Source organism: Onychomys torridus, chromosome 5 (genome assembly GCF_903995425.1).
Source record: "Onychomys torridus chromosome 5, mOncTor1.1, whole genome shotgun sequence".
In the NCBI taxonomy this organism is placed as follows: Eukaryota; Metazoa; Chordata; class Mammalia; order Rodentia; family Cricetidae; genus Onychomys; species Onychomys torridus.
Window position 1 is genome coordinate 33,002,287 of NC_050447.1, and position 17,467 is coordinate 33,019,753.

At 51.2% G+C, this 17,467-nt stretch overlaps 2 protein-coding genes across 3 annotated transcripts in view; one reads left to right on the forward strand and one right to left on the reverse strand.

Annotated features, from left to right (window-relative positions):
* Window positions 1–1,765: 1,765 nt before the first annotated feature.
* Plekhg4 (pleckstrin homology and RhoGEF domain containing G4) lies at window positions 1,766–11,835 on the forward strand. Its single transcript, XM_036188064.1, has 21 exons — window positions 1,766–1,811; window positions 3,390–4,298; window positions 4,372–4,495; window positions 4,584–4,677; window positions 4,756–4,830; window positions 4,910–5,026; window positions 5,197–5,295; window positions 5,388–5,536; window positions 5,680–5,818; window positions 5,920–6,036; window positions 7,384–7,566; window positions 7,813–8,300; window positions 8,369–8,615; window positions 9,236–9,325; window positions 9,408–9,629; window positions 9,721–9,891; window positions 9,970–10,147; window positions 10,519–10,635; window positions 10,760–10,996; window positions 11,077–11,192; window positions 11,344–11,835. The coding sequence occupies exons 2-21, from the start codon at window positions 3,590–3,592 to the stop codon at window positions 11,347–11,349; spliced, it is 3,678 nt and encodes a 1,225-aa protein (XP_036043957.1). The 5' UTR covers window positions 1,766–1,811; window positions 3,390–3,589; the 3' UTR covers window positions 11,350–11,835.
* A 163-nt stretch (window positions 11,836–11,998) lies between these two features.
* The window catches only part of Kctd19 (potassium channel tetramerization domain containing 19), a 39,409-nt gene continuing 33,940 nt past the window's right edge, over window positions 11,999–17,467 (reverse strand). The window contains exons 11-16 of one of the 2 annotated variants that reach the window (XM_036188065.1): window positions 17,225–17,339; window positions 16,017–16,644; window positions 14,446–14,637; window positions 14,121–14,275; window positions 13,677–13,778; window positions 12,011–12,263 (exon numbers count right to left, since the gene is read on the reverse strand). In XM_036188065.1, coding sequence (XP_036043958.1) covers window positions 12,150–12,263; window positions 13,677–13,778; window positions 14,121–14,275; window positions 14,446–14,637; window positions 16,017–16,644; window positions 17,225–17,339 — 1,306 coding nt within the window. In that variant the 3' untranslated portion in view covers window positions 12,011–12,149. Of the gene's footprint in view, window positions 12,264–13,676; window positions 13,779–14,120; window positions 14,276–14,445; window positions 14,638–16,016; window positions 16,645–17,224; window positions 17,340–17,467 lie in introns of both variants that reach the window. The other variant, XM_036188066.1, reaches the window with a different exon arrangement.

A 17,467-nucleotide genomic window follows, 5' to 3' on the forward strand; every position in this document is an offset into this window, starting at 1 on the left:
CGTGAACTCAGGCTCAGGGCGGTTTGTGGGTTTTTCCCTTGGTAACCAGATATGTGTGTTGGCTCAACCCCTATCTAGAATTCCAGCTGCTCTGGCCCTCCCGCACTGACGCCAGGCAGTCTGCCCCTGACATCCTGCTTATCTATCGGCTATCTGGGCTGCGGTGGGGCCATTCTATTTCCTGGAACTGTCTTTTGTTCCCTTATAAGCCTTGCAAACATAGCATTACTATAGGGGTGCCGGGGGTCTTTCAACAGTAGCACTGAAGAAGGGTACACAGAATTTAAGGTGTTACGGCTCTTGGTCCTGTATCCCCAAGCCTAACAAAGAGCTCAGAGGGTTTCCTTCTTTTCTTTTTTCTTTTCTATTTTCTCTTTTCTCTCTCTCTCTCTCTCTCTCTCTCTCTCTCTCTCTCTCATTGATCATGTGTCAAGAAAAGAGGCAGGAGAGAGCTAGCGGAGGAGCAGGGGAGGGGCCTGTCCACATTTTAGAATCTCAGTGGAAAAGGCTTCTGTGCGTAGATTCAGCAGCCAGCAGAACCAGAGATGGCCTGCATGAGTCACTATTCAGACTTGCAAGCTCAGCCCTCAAAGCCTGCTGTGGTCAGCCACCCCATGTTGGCTCTAGGCCTAGTCCCTCAATGTCCCCCCACTAGGCCAGTGTCTGCCCCTGTTTCTGTTTGTGCCTTTCTTTACCATCCCAGATTTGTGTGTCGTACAGCTCTCTGCCTCCTCTGTCTGGATCTGTCTGGATCAGTGACTTTCTCTAACTCCGGTTTCCATGTGACCCACAGATGGAGAGCTCAGGAGGGTAGGGGCAGTGTGACTAGTCTTAGATACCCCTAAATATTTATTCTGTGCCAGGCCTGAAGTGCAGAGCTAGAAGTAGAAAAGCAGACAACATACGGTCTGCTTACAGGGCACATTCTGTGTGGAATGGGAAAGCCACAGCCTCGTCCTGCCTCTCTCTCAGCATGTGAGCCCTCCCCGAACTGCCTGTGGTGCTCAGTGGGCCCGGGGCAGCTGGGGCCTGGGGCCCTAATGCCTCCTCCTGTTTACTTCTATCACTGGGAGGGGGTATGTACCTGCCAGAAGGTCTGTCTACTCCTTACAGCTCCTGGGGGCCTGCCTGGCGGGGTGAGCCTCAGAGGGAGGAGGGATGGAGGGGAGCCAATGACTCAGTGGGGATGGCCTGGAACAAGAACCAAGGACAGAAGCCAAGACTGGACCCAATGCTCCCTGAAGCTAGAGGAAGGAGGGACGAAGGACATGGCTGGGGACCGGGGCTAGAGCAAGACAACTCCAAGGCTAGCCCTGCCCCTTTGCTCTTCTTGAGAACCGTCTTAGAGTCTGAGATGGATAGGGAACTGCTGTTTCTACCGTGGCTGCAGCTGATACCTAGAGAGCCATGAAGGAAGCGTCTGTCGTAGAGCCAGGGAAGGCATTATGTCCAGTGTCCTCTTCTCCCAGGGACCAAAGCCATGGTGTGAGGCGAGGAGCCTTTTTCTGGTCACATAGCCAACCTTCTTATAATCTTCCTACAAATTCAAGAGTGTTAGGCCAGGCCCACTTACTCCAAAAGGACTTCAGACCTCAGAGCTGAGAGCAAGGAGAGACTCCCTGGGTGGCTTTCATCGGTTCAAGATCCCCTAGCTAAGGGTGAAAGGGGACGGCTGGCACAAACGCAGACCCCTGACACATCAGGTCTTTTCTGGTCTATCTGACAGCCCCAGGAGAAAAGAACGACTTTCTTGTTTCACAGGAAACGAAAAACGAGCACAGAGAAGAGAGTCCGTGGAGGACCCCCATCAGGTGAGTGATGGAGCCAGGTCCCAGCTGGTCTCTGGCTCCAGGGCCCCAGCTTCCTTTGCTCCACTTCTCTGTGAGCAGGGAAAGGGAATTCAGGGAACTCAGGAGGTAGAGGGATTGGGCCTCACAGATGTTGGCAGGCCTGGGTCAGTTCCCACCCTGACGCATCACTACCCCCTCCAACATTCCGGTTCAACCAGCAGCACCATCCAGTCATGGGATCACACAATTTACTTCCCGAACTTTGTTTTTATTGGACCTGGGGGGCTCATACAAGCCAGGCAAGGACTCTACCGCAGAATTACACCCCACAGCCCACCCAGCCTCTTTTGTGGTGGGTGGGCCCGAGCGGCTGAAGGGGAGAAGGCAGGCTGCAGTGGAGAGGTCCTTCCCACTCTCCATGAACACACCGTACACAAGCAACTGCCTGGGTTTAGGGACTTTCTCTAGGGGCCTCCCCTAGACCTGGCTCCACACGTCTTCTTTGAGCCAGATTTTGGGGCCGCGAGCACTGAATGGTCCTCATCTTGGGTTTTTTTTTTTTTTTTGTTTAATTTAATTACTTTTTAAAAACCACCCCTCCTACCATGACCCCCTTTCCTAGAGCCCACCTGGCCAGTCTGCCAGGTCCTCATCTTGTAAAGGGGAGCTGGGCAAGTATTCCCATGTCCCAGCAAGGGACTGGTGACTTCTTTCTTTCTTCTTCTTTCTTCTTCTTCTTCTTCTTTTTCTTCTTCTTCTTCTTCTTCTTCTTCTCCTCCTCCTCCTCCTCCTCCTCCTCCTCCTCCTCCTCCTCCTCTTTCTCCTCCTCCTCTTTCTTCTCCTTCTCTTCCTTCTCCTCCTCTCCTCCTCCTTTTTTTTCTCTCTTTTTGCTGAGGATCGAACCCAGGGGCTTGCTCTTGCTAGGCAAGAAGTGCTCTGCCGCTGAGCTAAATCCCCACCCGTGAGCCTCCCTGCGGTCCAGCAGCGCGGCGGCGGCGGCTCACTGCTCCGGGCAGGTCAGGCAGTGGGCACAGTGGCACGGCCTGTGGGCGCTGCGGTGATCCGCTCAGCGCAGCACCGCGGGAGGGTGCGCCGAGTCCCCGAGGCGCTGAGCGTAGGAGCCCAGCCCTTCCGCCCGCCCGCCGGGGGCTCCGTGCTCTTCCCTCCCCTCCCGCTGCCTCCGGAACGACCCGGCTGAGCTGTGATTCGGTCCTCCAGGCCCTAGAGGGTGCCGCGGCCTTACGGTCCCTTCCAGCCGCCAGAAGGTGGCGCCCGCGGACGCCGGGCGGCCTCGCGGCGCCTGTCGTCGAGGCTGCGGTGCGTGTGTGCTTCGTTTGTTCGAAGGCGGCGTTTATCTCCCAGGTTTCGCAGTTCCCCACAGTGCGTCGCCGGGGTGTGAGCGTGCAGGTGACCCTCCAGGGGCCGGAAGCGCTGGGACAGGGCGACTAGGCCGGGGCCTGGCTGGGCGGGCTGGAGCGAAGCGCCGCTAAGCCTGGCGTGAGGGTGTGTCCGAAGATGGGGCCACCCGGTAGAGGCTCATGGGAGCACGACCCGGCCGGCCGTGGGCCCAGAAGAGACTCCTGTGTCTTCCCTCACCAGCCTGGACTACTGTAGAGGCCACGACGCTTCCTGGGACCTGGGACCCAGCCGAGCACTCCCTTCTGCCTCTTGCTCCCGGTTTGCCTGCCCTTGGAGTCTTGCCCCACCATTTAAAACCAGTTCCTGGATGAGCTGACGTCTCCTTTCACACCAGGCCCCAACCCCGCTTGTCCAGAGCGGCCCACTCTAACCGGAGAGTGATGGAAGGGCCTCTTGAGGGTAGGGATGTGTCCCCAGACTCCCAAGGCCTTGCTGTGTGCGGTTTCAGGAACACCCAGAAGGAGGAACTTGCTCACCAGATACAGGCTATGGACCCCAGACCTTCAAGACCAGCAGTAGGGGCAACCCAAGGCAGAGGACTACAGGGAGGAGGTTCCTTGTCCAAAAAGCCTAAATCACTTCCAGAGCAAAGGGCTGCAGATGGGTCAGGGGACTGCCAGGGGAGCATATTAGGAGGCCCCCCAGTCCAGTCAGAGGAGCCGTCCTTCTCTGGAGTGGAAAACCTCTTGTATCCTATGTCCTCTCACCTCAGCCTGACACAGGATAAGAATGACTATCCAGGGGGAGGTTTGGTGGGGGAATCAGGTCCAGGCAAAGAACTGCCAGCTGGCTTTAGCCCTTTATCAGAGATGTCACCAAAGCTACTGGAGGCAGGTAAGGGAGACTGGGAATTCTGGGAAGGGAATGGGGCTATCTGGAGGTGGGCATTGAGATTTGGGAGGTCTTTGACCCTACTCAGACTGAAGGCCTCGTCCATGGAGGAGGTCCCTGGGAAACTGGCTCGTTCAGACCCAAGCCCTTTCTCTTCTCAAGACCCTAGTGGATCCAGCTTCCCTAAGCCTGCTGACTGCCTCCTGGCCCAAGACCTCACCTGGGAGCTACTGGCCAGTGGCATGGCTGCCCTACCAGGTAGCTAGAAGGACGTAGATGAGGTGGAGAAAGGGTGGCCTGATTGCCAGGATTCATTTTCTCCTCTCCACAGGGACACGTGATCTAGAAGGCCGAGCAGTGCTGCTTCTGTGTGCCCACAGCCCAGCTTGGCTTCATCCCAAATGCAATAGCTCTGAACTTCTGAGTCTCTTGTTCTACTTGCGAGGCATCCTCAGGTTGGAGGGAGAGAGTTGCAGGGCTCAGCCTGAACCATGAGGTGCTCTGATCTGTGAATCAGGAATTAAAAGGAAACTCACCGTTTAGGTCGGAAGTGCAGGCCCTGGGACTGACCATACTAGTTGATGCCCGAATTTGTTCCCCAAGCTCTTCTCTCATCCGGGGCCTCAGCCAGCTGCAAGTGAGTGGAGGATTATGACTCCCTTCCACTCATTTTCTGTATAGTCCAGGGGTGGGGCTGAGCTTTGATGTCTTGCAGCAAGCCGCCCCAGGATCTGTGCAACAAGTGCTGCTAGTTGGCAAGATGCCAGAGGAAATGCCTCCTGGGCTTCAGGTACTGAGCCAGGTTGGCTAGGATGGAGGCGGGGAATCTTTGTCCACACATTCCTGCATCATACCTCCTTCTTCTGCAGTTCAATCAGCTGCCCTCTCACCAGAGCCTACTGGCCCACATTCCTGACGTGGGGTTGCCTACTTCACTAGGAGGATGCCTGCCTTACAGCCACCACGCCTGGCTGGATTTCCGGATGGTCAGTGCACTAGGTGGGGTTGGAAGGTTATGGTTATACAGGTAACCTGGACCTGGGGGGAAGCCTTTTCCTGGGTCAAATTGAACAAGATGAAACTGGCCGCAGTGGTCTGGGAATCCCAGGGGCTGGAAGTATTGCTGTATGCTGATCATGCTTTTGTCTGCTCACAGCGTCTAGAAACCCTGCAGCAGAATTGCCAGGAGACTTGTGCCCTGCTCCAGGGAGTCATTGACAGTATGCAGGCTATGCAGCAGCCAGTGGAGGCTGGAGTGAGTGTCACCCCCTCCCAATCTCCTTGAATGTTTCCTTGACTTCCTTCTTCTCTCCCATGTCTGCCAATGCCTGTTGCTCCCAATTACAGGACGTTGGCCAGCTGCTGCAGCGGGCACAATCCCTCATGCAGCAGGTGTTAGAGTCACCACAGTTGTCATGGTTACAAAACCAGGGAAGCCTGGAGCTGGCACGACTGAAGCAAGGGATGCCAGAGGTGACCCTGAGCCCCGATTACAGGTAGATAGAAGCCCAGCTTCCAGCTCTTACCCCAGCTCAGTGCCCTGTATTTGTGTCAAGTACTCAACAGGCTGGCTCAGCACATGCTAGCTCCGAGTCCCAGCAAAGTAGAGTGGAGAAAAGGGACTGCATGCTTTTCACAGGTCTGCAGTAGACAAGGCTGATGAGCTGTATGGTCAAGTAGATGGACTGCTGCATCAGCTGACTCTGCAGAGCAACCAGCGGATACAGGCCCTAGAGCTCCTCCAAACACTTGAAGCCCAGGAGGGTGGGCTGCACCAGGTGGGAGGAACTACTTATCCAGAGTGCATCCTGCCCTTGGTCTTAGCTCTAACTCCCACCATGGCAGCTGTCTTTGCTTTCCCCTGCTCGTGTCCATGCAGATTGAAGTGTGGCTACAGGAGGTGGGCTGGCCAGGACTGGAGGAACCAGGGGAGCCCTCGCTGGACATGTTGCTCCAGGCCCAAGGTCCTTTTCAAGAGCTAGACAAAGTTGCCCAGGTAGGTTTGGTTACTTGTTCATTCTGCAGGGACTGGGGCACCTTGCCAGGGACTAGGATTGTGACATGAGTGAGGGCAAAGAGATCCTTTCTCTCTTGGAGGTTACCATTCAGCAGAGATCAGCTGTAATCAAAGGTTCATAGTCATATGTATTTGCAAATGAGGATAAGAACTCTGGAGAGAAGCAGCATGGAAGAATAATTTGGGATCAATCGGGCAAGAAAGAGTTAGGAATAGAGAGACAATCAAGGCTAGGAAATAGTATGTTCAAAAGTCCTGTGGCCGACAGCCAGGTGTGGTGACGCATGCCTTTAGTCCCAGCACTCAGGAAGCAGAGGCAGGAGGATTACTGTACCAGGACTACAGAGAGAAACACTATCAAAAAAAAAAAAAAAAAAGCCTTGTATAATTATTTCTATAATCAGAGCCATATTCTATGAAGATGACCTTTTTTTTTTTTCTGGGAAAATGGATGTAGGAAGTCCAGTTTAGCAGTAACTAGCAGTCACTGTGGGACACACATTTGTCTCTGAGTGTCTGTGGGGGGGTCGGTTCCAGGATGTACCTTGGATACCTGAATGTGCGGATGCTCATGTCCCTGACATAAAAGGTTGTAGCATTTGCAGATAGCCAGTAGATATTCTTTCATACTTCTTAATAATTTTTCGATTAGCATAGCATAGTGCAGATGCTATGTAAATAGTTGCTAGATTGTACACTTGGAGAATAATGATAGTCTTAATATGTTCATACAGGTACAGTTTTCTCTCAAATACTAGTACAAAGTTACTTAAATCCATGGATGTAAAACGCACACATATGGAACCTAACAATATGGAGGGCCAACTGTAATATTTGGTCTGACTAGAATGGGAGTAGAGATGGATTTGGGAAGTCTATAGGACTTGATAATACAGCCATATGAGAGGTGAGAGGACCCAAGGGATCAGGACATTTGGTAGAAGGCCGTCATGTGTCCAGTCTTAGCTGTGATTTTGAAATGGCTGTCAGGGAACGAAGAAGGACTCTGGGTTTTGGCCTTATAGAGAAGGTCATCTGTTGGTTATGGGTATGGATGTTTTTTGGTGTTTGGTCACATGAGATTGTTTGGAAGGCCTCCAGAGCATTGTCCTCAGGAGCCAGGTGAGGGAGAGTAGGAAGAACGATAGAGTCGAGCCCAGGAGAGAGAGGGATGAGTACTGCTGAGGTGTAGATTCACAAGGCCTGAGAGAGGAGAGGGGACTGGAGTGGGTAGAGGAAGTCTGTGTGAGGGAGGTGATGTGTAGATGCCAGAGGAAAGATCTAACTCTGGGCTGGATCCCCAGCTGATCCCATCTGTCTCTCCAGGAACAGGTCAAGCGAGGAGAGAAGTTACTGCAGCCACTGGTTGGCTGGGAAGCTGCTGAACTGGGGCCCCTTGGAAAGCGCTTTCTAACCCTGAGATCCCAGCTGACAGAATTTTCCAGAGCTTTGGCTCAGCGGCGCCAGCGGTTGGCAGATGCTGAGAAGCTGTTTCAGTTCTTCAAGCAGGTGGCTGAGGGGTCCTATCTCTGACTTTGTGTAGGTTGCCCAGGCTCCACCGGAGTCTGAGTGCATCCTGTTTGGCTGGCTTGTTCTCCTCTCTTGCTCTCAGTCTTACCCAAAATTCAGCTTCTAGACTGTAGCCTGGGACCAGCCTTCCTGAGCTGGCCAGTGGGTGGGACAGGGAGCACAGCAGAAGTCACTGCAGGCTTGCTGGGGTCCTGCTTTCATGTCTCTGTGGCCTTGGTATTGCAGGCCACAGCATGGACTGAGGAGGGGCAGCGGGTACTGACAGAGCTGGAGCAGGAGCACCCAGGGGCTGTGCTGCAGCGGCTGCAGCTGCACTGGACCAGACATCCTGACTTGCCCCCTGCCCACTTCCGGAAAATGTGGGCTCTTGCCACAGGCCTAGGCTCAGAAGGCATCCGCCAGGAATGTCGCTGGGCCTGGGCACAGTGCCAGGACACCTGGCTGGCTCTGGATCAGAAGCATGAGGCTGCACTGAAGCCACCATCAACAGACAGCACAGCTACCTTGTGTGCCAGGCGGGCTCCTGCTGTACCCACCGTTCCTCCACTGAGGAAGGCCTACAGCTTTGATCGGAATCTGGGGCATGCCCATCATGGCCACTATGCAGCAGCTGTTACTGACTCCCACAGACCTGAGGCTGGAGAGGGTGTCTGGCTCAGGTCACCCCCTTCTGTGCCTCTACCAGGCAGCTCTGACCTCAGGAACCCCAACAGGTATAGGCAAAGGGCAAGGGAGGGGGGTCAGTGAGGGGTCTTGGGTCCTGACTCTACCTACCTCACAGGCTGCAGCTAGTATTGGCAGAGATGGTGGCCACAGAGCGTGAGTATGTCCAGGCCCTTGACTACACCATGCAGAACTACTTCCCTGAGCTAGACCGACCTGATGTGCCCCAGGGCCTCCGGGGCCAGTGTGCCCACCTCTTTGGCAACCTTGAAAAGCTTCGGGATTTCCACTATCATTTCTTCCTGCGTGAGCTAGAGGCTTGTACCCAGCACCCACCTCGAGTGGCTTATGCTTTCCTGCGCCATGTAAGTTCCATAGGTCACATGAGCCCTATAGTGCTTCTGGACACATACTTAGTGCCAGGTTCTGTGCAGAGAGTGCTGCACCTCGCTGAGTACTGTGAGGGAAAGCAAACTGTTACCAAGGTACAGCTCTGAGTGAGACCCACAAAAATCTCTGCCTCTTAGAGTGTGTTCAGTTCAGTAGGAGAGATGTACAAATAAAGATCATTCTAGGTTATGCTTAGGATGTGAATAAGCAGGAAAATTGCCTATGAATTACATTTGGGCAGGGTTCCCAGTTTAAAGGAGAGGGTGTTTGAAAGTGAGTTCTACCCTCAGAAAAGAGGCCTAGTGGACATCATGAGCTTGGCTGAGTATAGTGAACACTCAAGTGCTGGTCTCAGAACCTTGGGAGGGGCAGAGCTGAATGTGGAGGCTGTCTGTGGAGGCTGGACAGCTCCTGCATAGCATTGATTCTTGCCAGATTATACTCATTCAAAGTGGGATATGCAAGAGTAGGGAGAAGCTCCTTGCCCTGGAGCCATTTAGTAGCATCTTTGTTCTCTTAAGCTAGGAAAGTGGTGGGGAATATCTTTTGGGAACTAGTTCCTCTGGTACATGGGCTGAGCTGTGTGTCCTTGTAGAGGGTGCAGTTTGGGATGTACGCACTCTACAGCAAGAACAAACCTCGTTCTGATGCCTTGATGAGCAGCTATGGTCACACCTTCTTCAAGGTAGGAGCCTGCAACTTTAGGAAGAGCAGGGGATGGGTGGCATACTCCAAAACCATTTTGTGATCTCCCACTTATGTGGCAGGAGAAGCAGCAAGCACTGGGAGATCACCTGGACTTGGCTTCCTACCTACTAAAGCCAATCCAGCGCATGAGCAAATATGCCTTACTGCTGCAGGAGCTGGCAAGGGCCTGTGGGGGCCCGGCACAAGAACTGGGTGCTCTTCAGGCAGCCCAGAGTCTGGTGTACTTCCAGCTGAGACATGGCAATGACCTGCTAGCCATGGATGCCATCCAGGGCTGTGATGTAAGTCATCCCAGGCCATGTGGGGAAGCACCTGGGATGTAGAAGAGGGGAGTGGGAGTGGCCGGACATCTCCTGGGCTTCAACTTTTCAGGTTAACCTCAAGGAGCAGGGACAGTTGGTACGGCAGGATGAGTTCACAGTGCGGGCTGGGCGCCACAAGTCCTGTCGCCGTGTTTTCCTCTTTGAGGAGCTGCTGCTCTTTAGCAAGCCTCGGCGTGGGCCTGCAGGTGTTGACACATTTACCTACAAGCGTTCCTTCAAAGTGAGTCCACATGACCCTGACCTCGGCCTCCAGTCCCCCATCTGTTCCTCACCAAACTCCTTTCCCCTGGCTATGTAGATGGCGGACCTTGGCCTCACTGAATGCTGTGGGGAAAGCAAACTGCGCTTTGAGATCTGGTTCCGTCGTCGCAAGGCCAGGGACCTGTTTGTACTGCAGGCCTCCAATGTGGCCACCAAACAAGCCTGGACAGCTGATATCTCCCGCCTGCTCTGGAGGCAGGCTATCCACAACAAGGGTGAGTCCTTGTACAATCCCAAAGTGTATATGGCCTCCCAGGAGCCCAAGGAGGGACACACTCTTTGGAAGAGAGTAAGGCCCCTAGAGTGTTTCCTGCAAGAGACTGGGATGTCTAGGGACTTGGAAAGGCTTGGGAAGAGGGAGAGGTGCAGTAGCAGCAGATAGTGCAGGGAAAGAACATAAAGTTTTCTCTGAGTATCAGAGCTCTTATGCCCTAAAAGGAACATTATGATAACTTTCTGAGGGGTGGTTGGGAACAGAGAGTCTGGCATCAGAAAGGACCATGGTATAGGATGGTTAATTTCTGGGATAGGGATACATATTAAATACAGCTTGGGGGGGCTCACTTATGCTTTATTCTCTATTCAGAAGTGCGTATGGCTGAGATGGCATCCATGGGTGTCGGGAACAAGGCCTTCTGGGACATTGCCCCCAGTGAGGAAGCTATCAGTGACCGTAACATCAACTATGTCCTAAAGAAACGAGGTAGTGGATATCCTACAGGGGGTGGGAGTGAGGAAGCAATATGGCCTTTTATCACTCCTGGTGTGTGCTTCCCTGGCTACCTCAGGCCAGACTGTGCTCTGATTTGCCCCTCTTTCTTATACAGATGTTCGCTCTAGGGCCTCCATTGCTGTGGCCCCATTTGACTCTGACAACCCCTATTTGGGTGCCTTGGGTTCCCTTCCTGGAGACCGTGCCTCTTGTTCTGTTCTGGGGTCTCTCAATCTGCACCTGTACAGAGATCCAGCTCTTCTGGGTGTTCACTGCTCCCTGTATCCACCCAACTTCCCAGAGGAAGCAGCACTGGAAGCAGAAGCAGAGATGGGCAGCCAGCCCTCTTTAAGTATGTATGGACTTGTCAGAGGTAGGAGGCATGGCTTGGGTCTGGGCCTCTCCTGCTGACAACCCAATCCTCTTCCCTAGCTCCTGAGGACTCAGAAGTCTCATCCCAGTGCCCATCAGCCAGTGGCTCTAGTAGTTCTGACAGCAGCTGTGTGTCAGGGCAGATCCTGGGCAGAGGCCTTGAGGACTTGTCCTATGTGAGTGCCATCTTTTGCCTTATACCCACCAGCCCCTCCCTAACCTACCCTAGGTCTGGGAATGGGTGGGTCAGAGCCATTCCCCAGAGGACCCCATCTCCACTCTTAGAACCAGAAAAGCAAGGCATTCATACTTGACTTGGTACTATAGGTTTGAGTCCGGCTTGAAGATGGAACAGTAGATACAGCAGCCAGAAACTCCAAGGAATGCCACACCCCTGAATCTACTATAACCAGTGAATGGCTAGCTCCTGGGCCATCTGTGTTCCCACCCTTCATATCCAATAGGAATAGCCTTGTTGATTATTCTTTCTGATATCTGTAGTCACCAACTGACTGGCCTAGGACCTTTCCAAGGGCATTTGGCTGCAAAGCCTAGATAGATAAGTACCTTGATCCCAAGCTCTTGGGATCCTTCTCCTATGCCCTCCCTACCACCCTAGTGTACGTTAAGGATAGGATGGGCAGAAGTTGAGTATTTCCAAACTCTAGGCTGGTTTCATGAGGAACACAAGTGGTTCCCAGCAGCTGCTCCTCAGCCCTTGCACTTAATGCTGATCTCTCCAAACACAGGGGCTAGCCTGCCCCAAATATAGGCCCCTTATTCTTGAATTTGTTGGCTTCCCATCTCTAGCCTCTTGTTGTTGGTGGTGGTGTTTTTTTGTTTGTTTGTTTGTTTGTTTTTGTTTTGTTTTGGCCATCTTGGTCATTTTGACTCGATGCTTTTTGAACAGCTTTCAATTAGATTTATCTACTAGTTTCACTGGTTATTGATGCTCAGTCTTCTCAGAGAAGGAGTCTAAGCATTTGTCTTGTGGTTTACTCTTTTATTTGTTTATAATAAAAAATAGAGTGATTTGTATCATTGGCTGGGCATGTGCACTCTGGGGATATCCACAGTTAAAATGAGCCTTGGGCAAGTGCTGGTGGTCTGTGGGACCAACATCTGTGGGTACTCTAACCCTCTTGTAAATACTTGCCCAGTACTGAGTACGAGACAGACCTAGACAGTCCCCTCTGGATGAGCAGGTCCATGCAACGGCCATATTTTCTGGCAAAAGGCAGTGTGAGCTGCAAGGAAAGGCCTTTCTTATCCCTGATTTCTGGGCCAGTCACCTATTCTAGCTCTGTGAGGGGGGATCCCTCATCTGGGTAGGGGAAAACAAAGAGAAAGCCTCATTATAGGGACCTTTGGTACTCTGGGGCTCAGTTCTACCCTAAAGCATCACAGGGCTCTGGCTACCAGAGAACTGACTACAATGACAGCAGAAAAGTGCTTCCTGATGCTCATGTCCACTTCCTGGCTGTAGATGCTGACTTTACCTTTATAAATAACATACAAACTAGAGAGCTCCCAGTAACTGGACAGTCATGTATTTAAGGTGAATGTTATCATCATTATGTACTTGATTATAAAAAGCCAGGTTACTGAGAAAGTTGCTAAGTCTTTCACACACAATGCTGAAACTATTCTACATAATCAGAAAAGAAAAAAATGTTAATCTTGATTGGTCTACAAAATGAGTTCAAGGCCCAAGTAGGCAGCATAGCTAAACTGCTTCTCAAGCTTTGAAAAGGAGGCAGTTGGGTTATGAGTACTTGCTTGGGTTGCATGATGCCAAGAGTTTCATGCCCCATTCAGTAAAAAAAATAAAATAAAAGGGAGGGGGATTCTCAAACCTTGACCACTGTTTTGCTTTTTTTTTTTTCTTTCTTTAAAAAATTATTTTTAGTCAAGCATGGTAGTAGGCCTTTAATCCCAGCACTGGGAAGAAGAGGCAGGCTGATCTCTGTGTGTTTGAAGTCACCCTGACCTACACAGTAAGTTTTAGGACATCCAGGGATATATAGGGAGACCCTATCTCAGCTCCCCACCCCCCAAAAAAAGCTTTTAGAGAATGCTTTAGGGCTGGGAAGATTGCTTTGTGGTTTAAGAGCACTTGTTGCTCTAGCAGAGAACTGGGATTTGGTTTCCAATGTCCACGTGGTGGCTAACAATTATAACTCCAGTTTCCTAGAGTCCAACACCTGGCTCACTGCATGCACACAGTGCACAAACAATTCATGTAGGAAAAATACCCATATACATAAAAAAATGAATCCTAAAAAATTCTGTAGAGGAGCTTAAGTACAAAAAATATGATGATATCATAGCTAAGTAGGAGAACTAACTATTACTAGCTGTAAAAGCCTAACTCCATGTCCATGTGCTTGAGTTAACATGTGCTTTCCAAGTATGGCCGAGGCTGTTAGTGGTGAAGGGATAGTTGGTGCCATTAGAGGAAAACTATGAAAACGGGCTTCTTAAATGTTGCTTTTTCACTAGTCTTGATTGGTTAATTTCAGCCATCTACCTCCATGGGACCAGAGACCACTGACTTAGCTGGCTAGCTTTCTAGATAACAGTACTAGCCTGGCAACAACAGTATCCATATGAGACATTCACAGAGTTGCCGTTCCCTATACAGGGCAGATAGGCCTCACCTCTACCCAGCTGTACAGACGCTCCTGAGTGTGCCGATCATCCTTGAAGCCAGTGATGGCCAACAAATCCACCACAAACTGCTTGGGGCTGATGTTCAGCGTCTACCAAGAGAGCCTATAGTCAGGCAGGGACGTGACCTGCTCCCAGCTTCTGCATTCTTGAGAAAGTGCCACCTCTTACAGGAGTTGAAGGTGGTGGATCTTTTTTCTTTTTTCTTTTTTTTTGGGGGGCGGGGTCGGAGCTGAGAACCAAACCCAGGGCCTTGCGCTCTACCACTGAGCTAAATCCCCAACTCCCCAGCTTCTGCATTCTTATTCCTGCCTTTCCAGATACTCTTCTGTCCCTGGATTCTCTCCCTCATCCTCTTGTCTTATACTACTTATTGCAAGGGCAAGGAGCTATGTGGAGAAGAAATAGGGTGCCCCAAGGCCTGTCATACATACCCACAGCCGGTAGGCCAGGGACACCACCTTGGCTGTGATAGCTTTGGGGTCCTTTTGCCTGATGGAATCCAGGATGATGTCAGTCAGGAAGCGGTGACATTTCTGTGCATAAAACATCTCTTCCCAGGACAAAGAGAAACTCAGGAAAGTCACTTCTGTAAAGGAGAGAGAGTAGATAATGGCTAAAGCTGCCCACAGCAGAGGCCTTAGAGATAACCACAGAGCAAGGAGAAGTGTAGAGCTCTTGAGGGACATTCACTCTTAAGTCCTGGGTGTGCATCTTCATAAGCAAAGTACAGGGCCAGGCATGGCTCCAAAGCCTCACCTCGAGGTTGGGGGCTTGCTGTGAGTGGTGTATGCTTGATGTTATCCATCTGGGTGGTGTAGATGATGCTGTCTTCAAAGAACATGCAAGAGCCATCACTACCCACCACAGGGGGGTGAGTCACTTTGAGGATGGCCCCTGGGTTGTCTATCCCATTAACATTAGGCAGAGGCTGCTCAGGGGCAAAATTTTCTGTGAAAACAATAGAAGGGGGGTTCTTCTTAAGCTCAGGAGCCTAGGCTTGGAATGCAAGCAGAGAGGAGTCTTCTGGTGACAGATCAGTACATTCATTCACTCAAAATTCAGAAGTCACCTGCTTTTTTGGAAGTGGTACCCTGGCCTCACCACTTCATTGTCCTGGAATTGTTGCAAACCCAATCCTAAGTTTCAGAACTCTAAGAAACTTCAAGTTAAGACTAATGTCCTCATGGGAGAACTGCCCTTTCCTAAATGAAATGGATAGGAGTGGTTGTGGGGGCGGTACTGCAGCTGGGATGTAAAACAAACAAACACATAAATAAATACATTTAAAAAAAAAAGTAGTACCAAATGTGACCAGTAAGAGCCCAGTAGACTTGGAAGCTATGAAATTGAGAAGTGATCAGAGCTTTTTGGGCAGACCTTTCATGTTTCTCTCTACTTTGGAAGAATAGGATGTGTTACCCCAAAGCTTCACAAGCAAACTTACGGTTCACAGAGTCCATGAAGGCACCTGTAAGCAGGGCCCAGGTTACTAGAAGGGAAGGTGGTAAGAGTACCAGAGCACCATAGGAGGGAGTTCTGGAGACAGGGAATAATCTAACATGGCCCTTCTCAGCAAACTTCCCTGGGTTTTCTTTCCCAACTGGCCCAAACTGTCTTAAGCTCAGTCCCCACAGGCCCTCTTGGATTGGCCTTAGCATCTCACATGAGAAGTCTAGTTTCTTTTGTTCACCCACTTCAATAAAGACCCTTCCATTTTCCATAACCACCTCAGATACCAGGCATCATGGCACCTCTATCTTCCTGCCCTCCTCCACTGCTCAGTCTCCTTAATCCGTCTGGAATAGACCCATGCTGCTGATACTTAGCCGCCTATGACCACACTTCCTCTGTCCCTGAGCAAGTTTCAGAAACATATACCCGATCATGTGCTCCCCTTTGAAAAATCCTTCAGGGGTTGTCCATCCCTAGTAAGGTCAGAACAGAGCACCACATTCTTAACTTGGCCCACAAGACCTAGCCTGATGGCTCCTGTCTTGAACATCATTTCTACAGCTTATATACTGGAAACAAGGCTTCCAGCTAGAGCAGAGCGCTGTGCTTCCACAAACACCCTAAATGTTCTCTCCCTGCTGACTCCCCAGTGACCGGCCTCTTGTGTTCCCATTTCCTGGTATCTCCTTTCACAAAACGCTCATTACCACACCTTACGTGACCACTCATTCTGCATGTGCTGCCTGGCAGAGAGCTGCATCAATGACTTGGAGGTTCTGGTCCCTGCTCTGTCACTAACTTTCTCTCTGGTCTTAGCCAGGAAATCTGATACCTGTTGAAAATGAGGCTTGGGGCAAGGATGGGGCAAGACTCACCTCTCTCCTTGGGCCTCTGCTTGCCCCAGTCCTTTAGGGTGACAGCTCTTTTTGTGGGGAAGTATGGCTTAAAAGTTGGCTCTGGACCCTTGTCTTTCACTCCAGCTCCAGGCCCAGTCTGGGGACCAGTGTCCTTCTCTGCAGTTATGGAATGAGCTTTCCAGGCACCTGAGGTACCAGGTTGGGAAGTAGCCTCACTTCCTGCGGGGACATGCAGGGTAGCTTCCTCCAAAGAGCTGCTCCGGGAGGCTGTCAGTGGCTGGAATTCCCACTGTTTACAGTTGACCATGTCCCATTCCCTTACCAAAGATATGAGTTTTTGCATGGGGGTGACAGGAGGGTCTTTGGCATCAGATTTCTGTGTGAGGTTTATAGTGGGGCACTTCTTCTTGGGAGGACTCTCAGCGTGACCTCCCCAGTGCCTGGGGTTGGCACATAAGCCAGAACAGTGTGAGTATGTGCTGGGATTGCCCCCCCTCTTGGCATTTCTGCATAGGGAGACCTGGATAGTCCGGGTGTACTGTTCCGCCTCCTCCATCTGACTGGACCTGGTCAGGTTCCCTTTGGCCTTGTTCCATGGAGTCCTGTCACTGCAATCTTGGAAGTCCACAGGCATGCAGGTTGTGGTCTAGTGGGGAGAGGTACAATAGCTGTGGGCCTATTGTACATTATCAGAGTCTCCCCAAGACCTACTAAGCTGGGCTTTAAGACAACCTGTTCATCCAAAACAATCTTATCCCCTGAGATGGATCACCATTTAAGTTTACTCAGTCTGAGCCGGGCACTGGTGGCGCACACCTTTAATTCCAGCACTAGGGAGGCAGAGGCAGGAGGATCTCTGTGAGTTTGAGGCCAGCCTGGACTACAGAGTGAGTTCCAGGAAAGGTGCAAAGCTACACAGAGAAACCTTGTCTCGAAAAACAAACAAACAAACAAACAAACAAACAAACAAAAAGTTTACTCAATCTGAGAGGGAGTGGTACCAGCCTAGGCAACTTTTACATTCCAAACAGAGAGATTATCATCCCAGGCCACAAGTGGCTAGCATACCTCTGTGCCTCCTCAAGGTTCAGAAATCAGTTCTGGAACTAGTAACACATGTGGATCCTGCTCTTTTACTACACCAGCCCCTTAGTAGCTGGGTCTGTCCCTGGAGCCCTTAGTGGTGATGTTTGAGAACGACACCAACCAAAAACAGCTGGACTCACTTCCTTGGCATCTCTACTGAACTCTGCCATTGGCCCTGTCCCTTCTGTCACCACATGCAGCTTCCTAATAGGAAAAGCTTCTTCATTTTCAGATTCTTTTTCCTGAGTCCATGACCTATAGAGTCCAAGAGGGGTTGGTTAATGAAAGGAAGCGTCCATCAGCCCATCAGCTAATTGGTCAGGCCTATCCATTGGCTGGGAACTAGTAATTATAGTCAGTGGGAAAAAGGAGGCCTTTAAAGG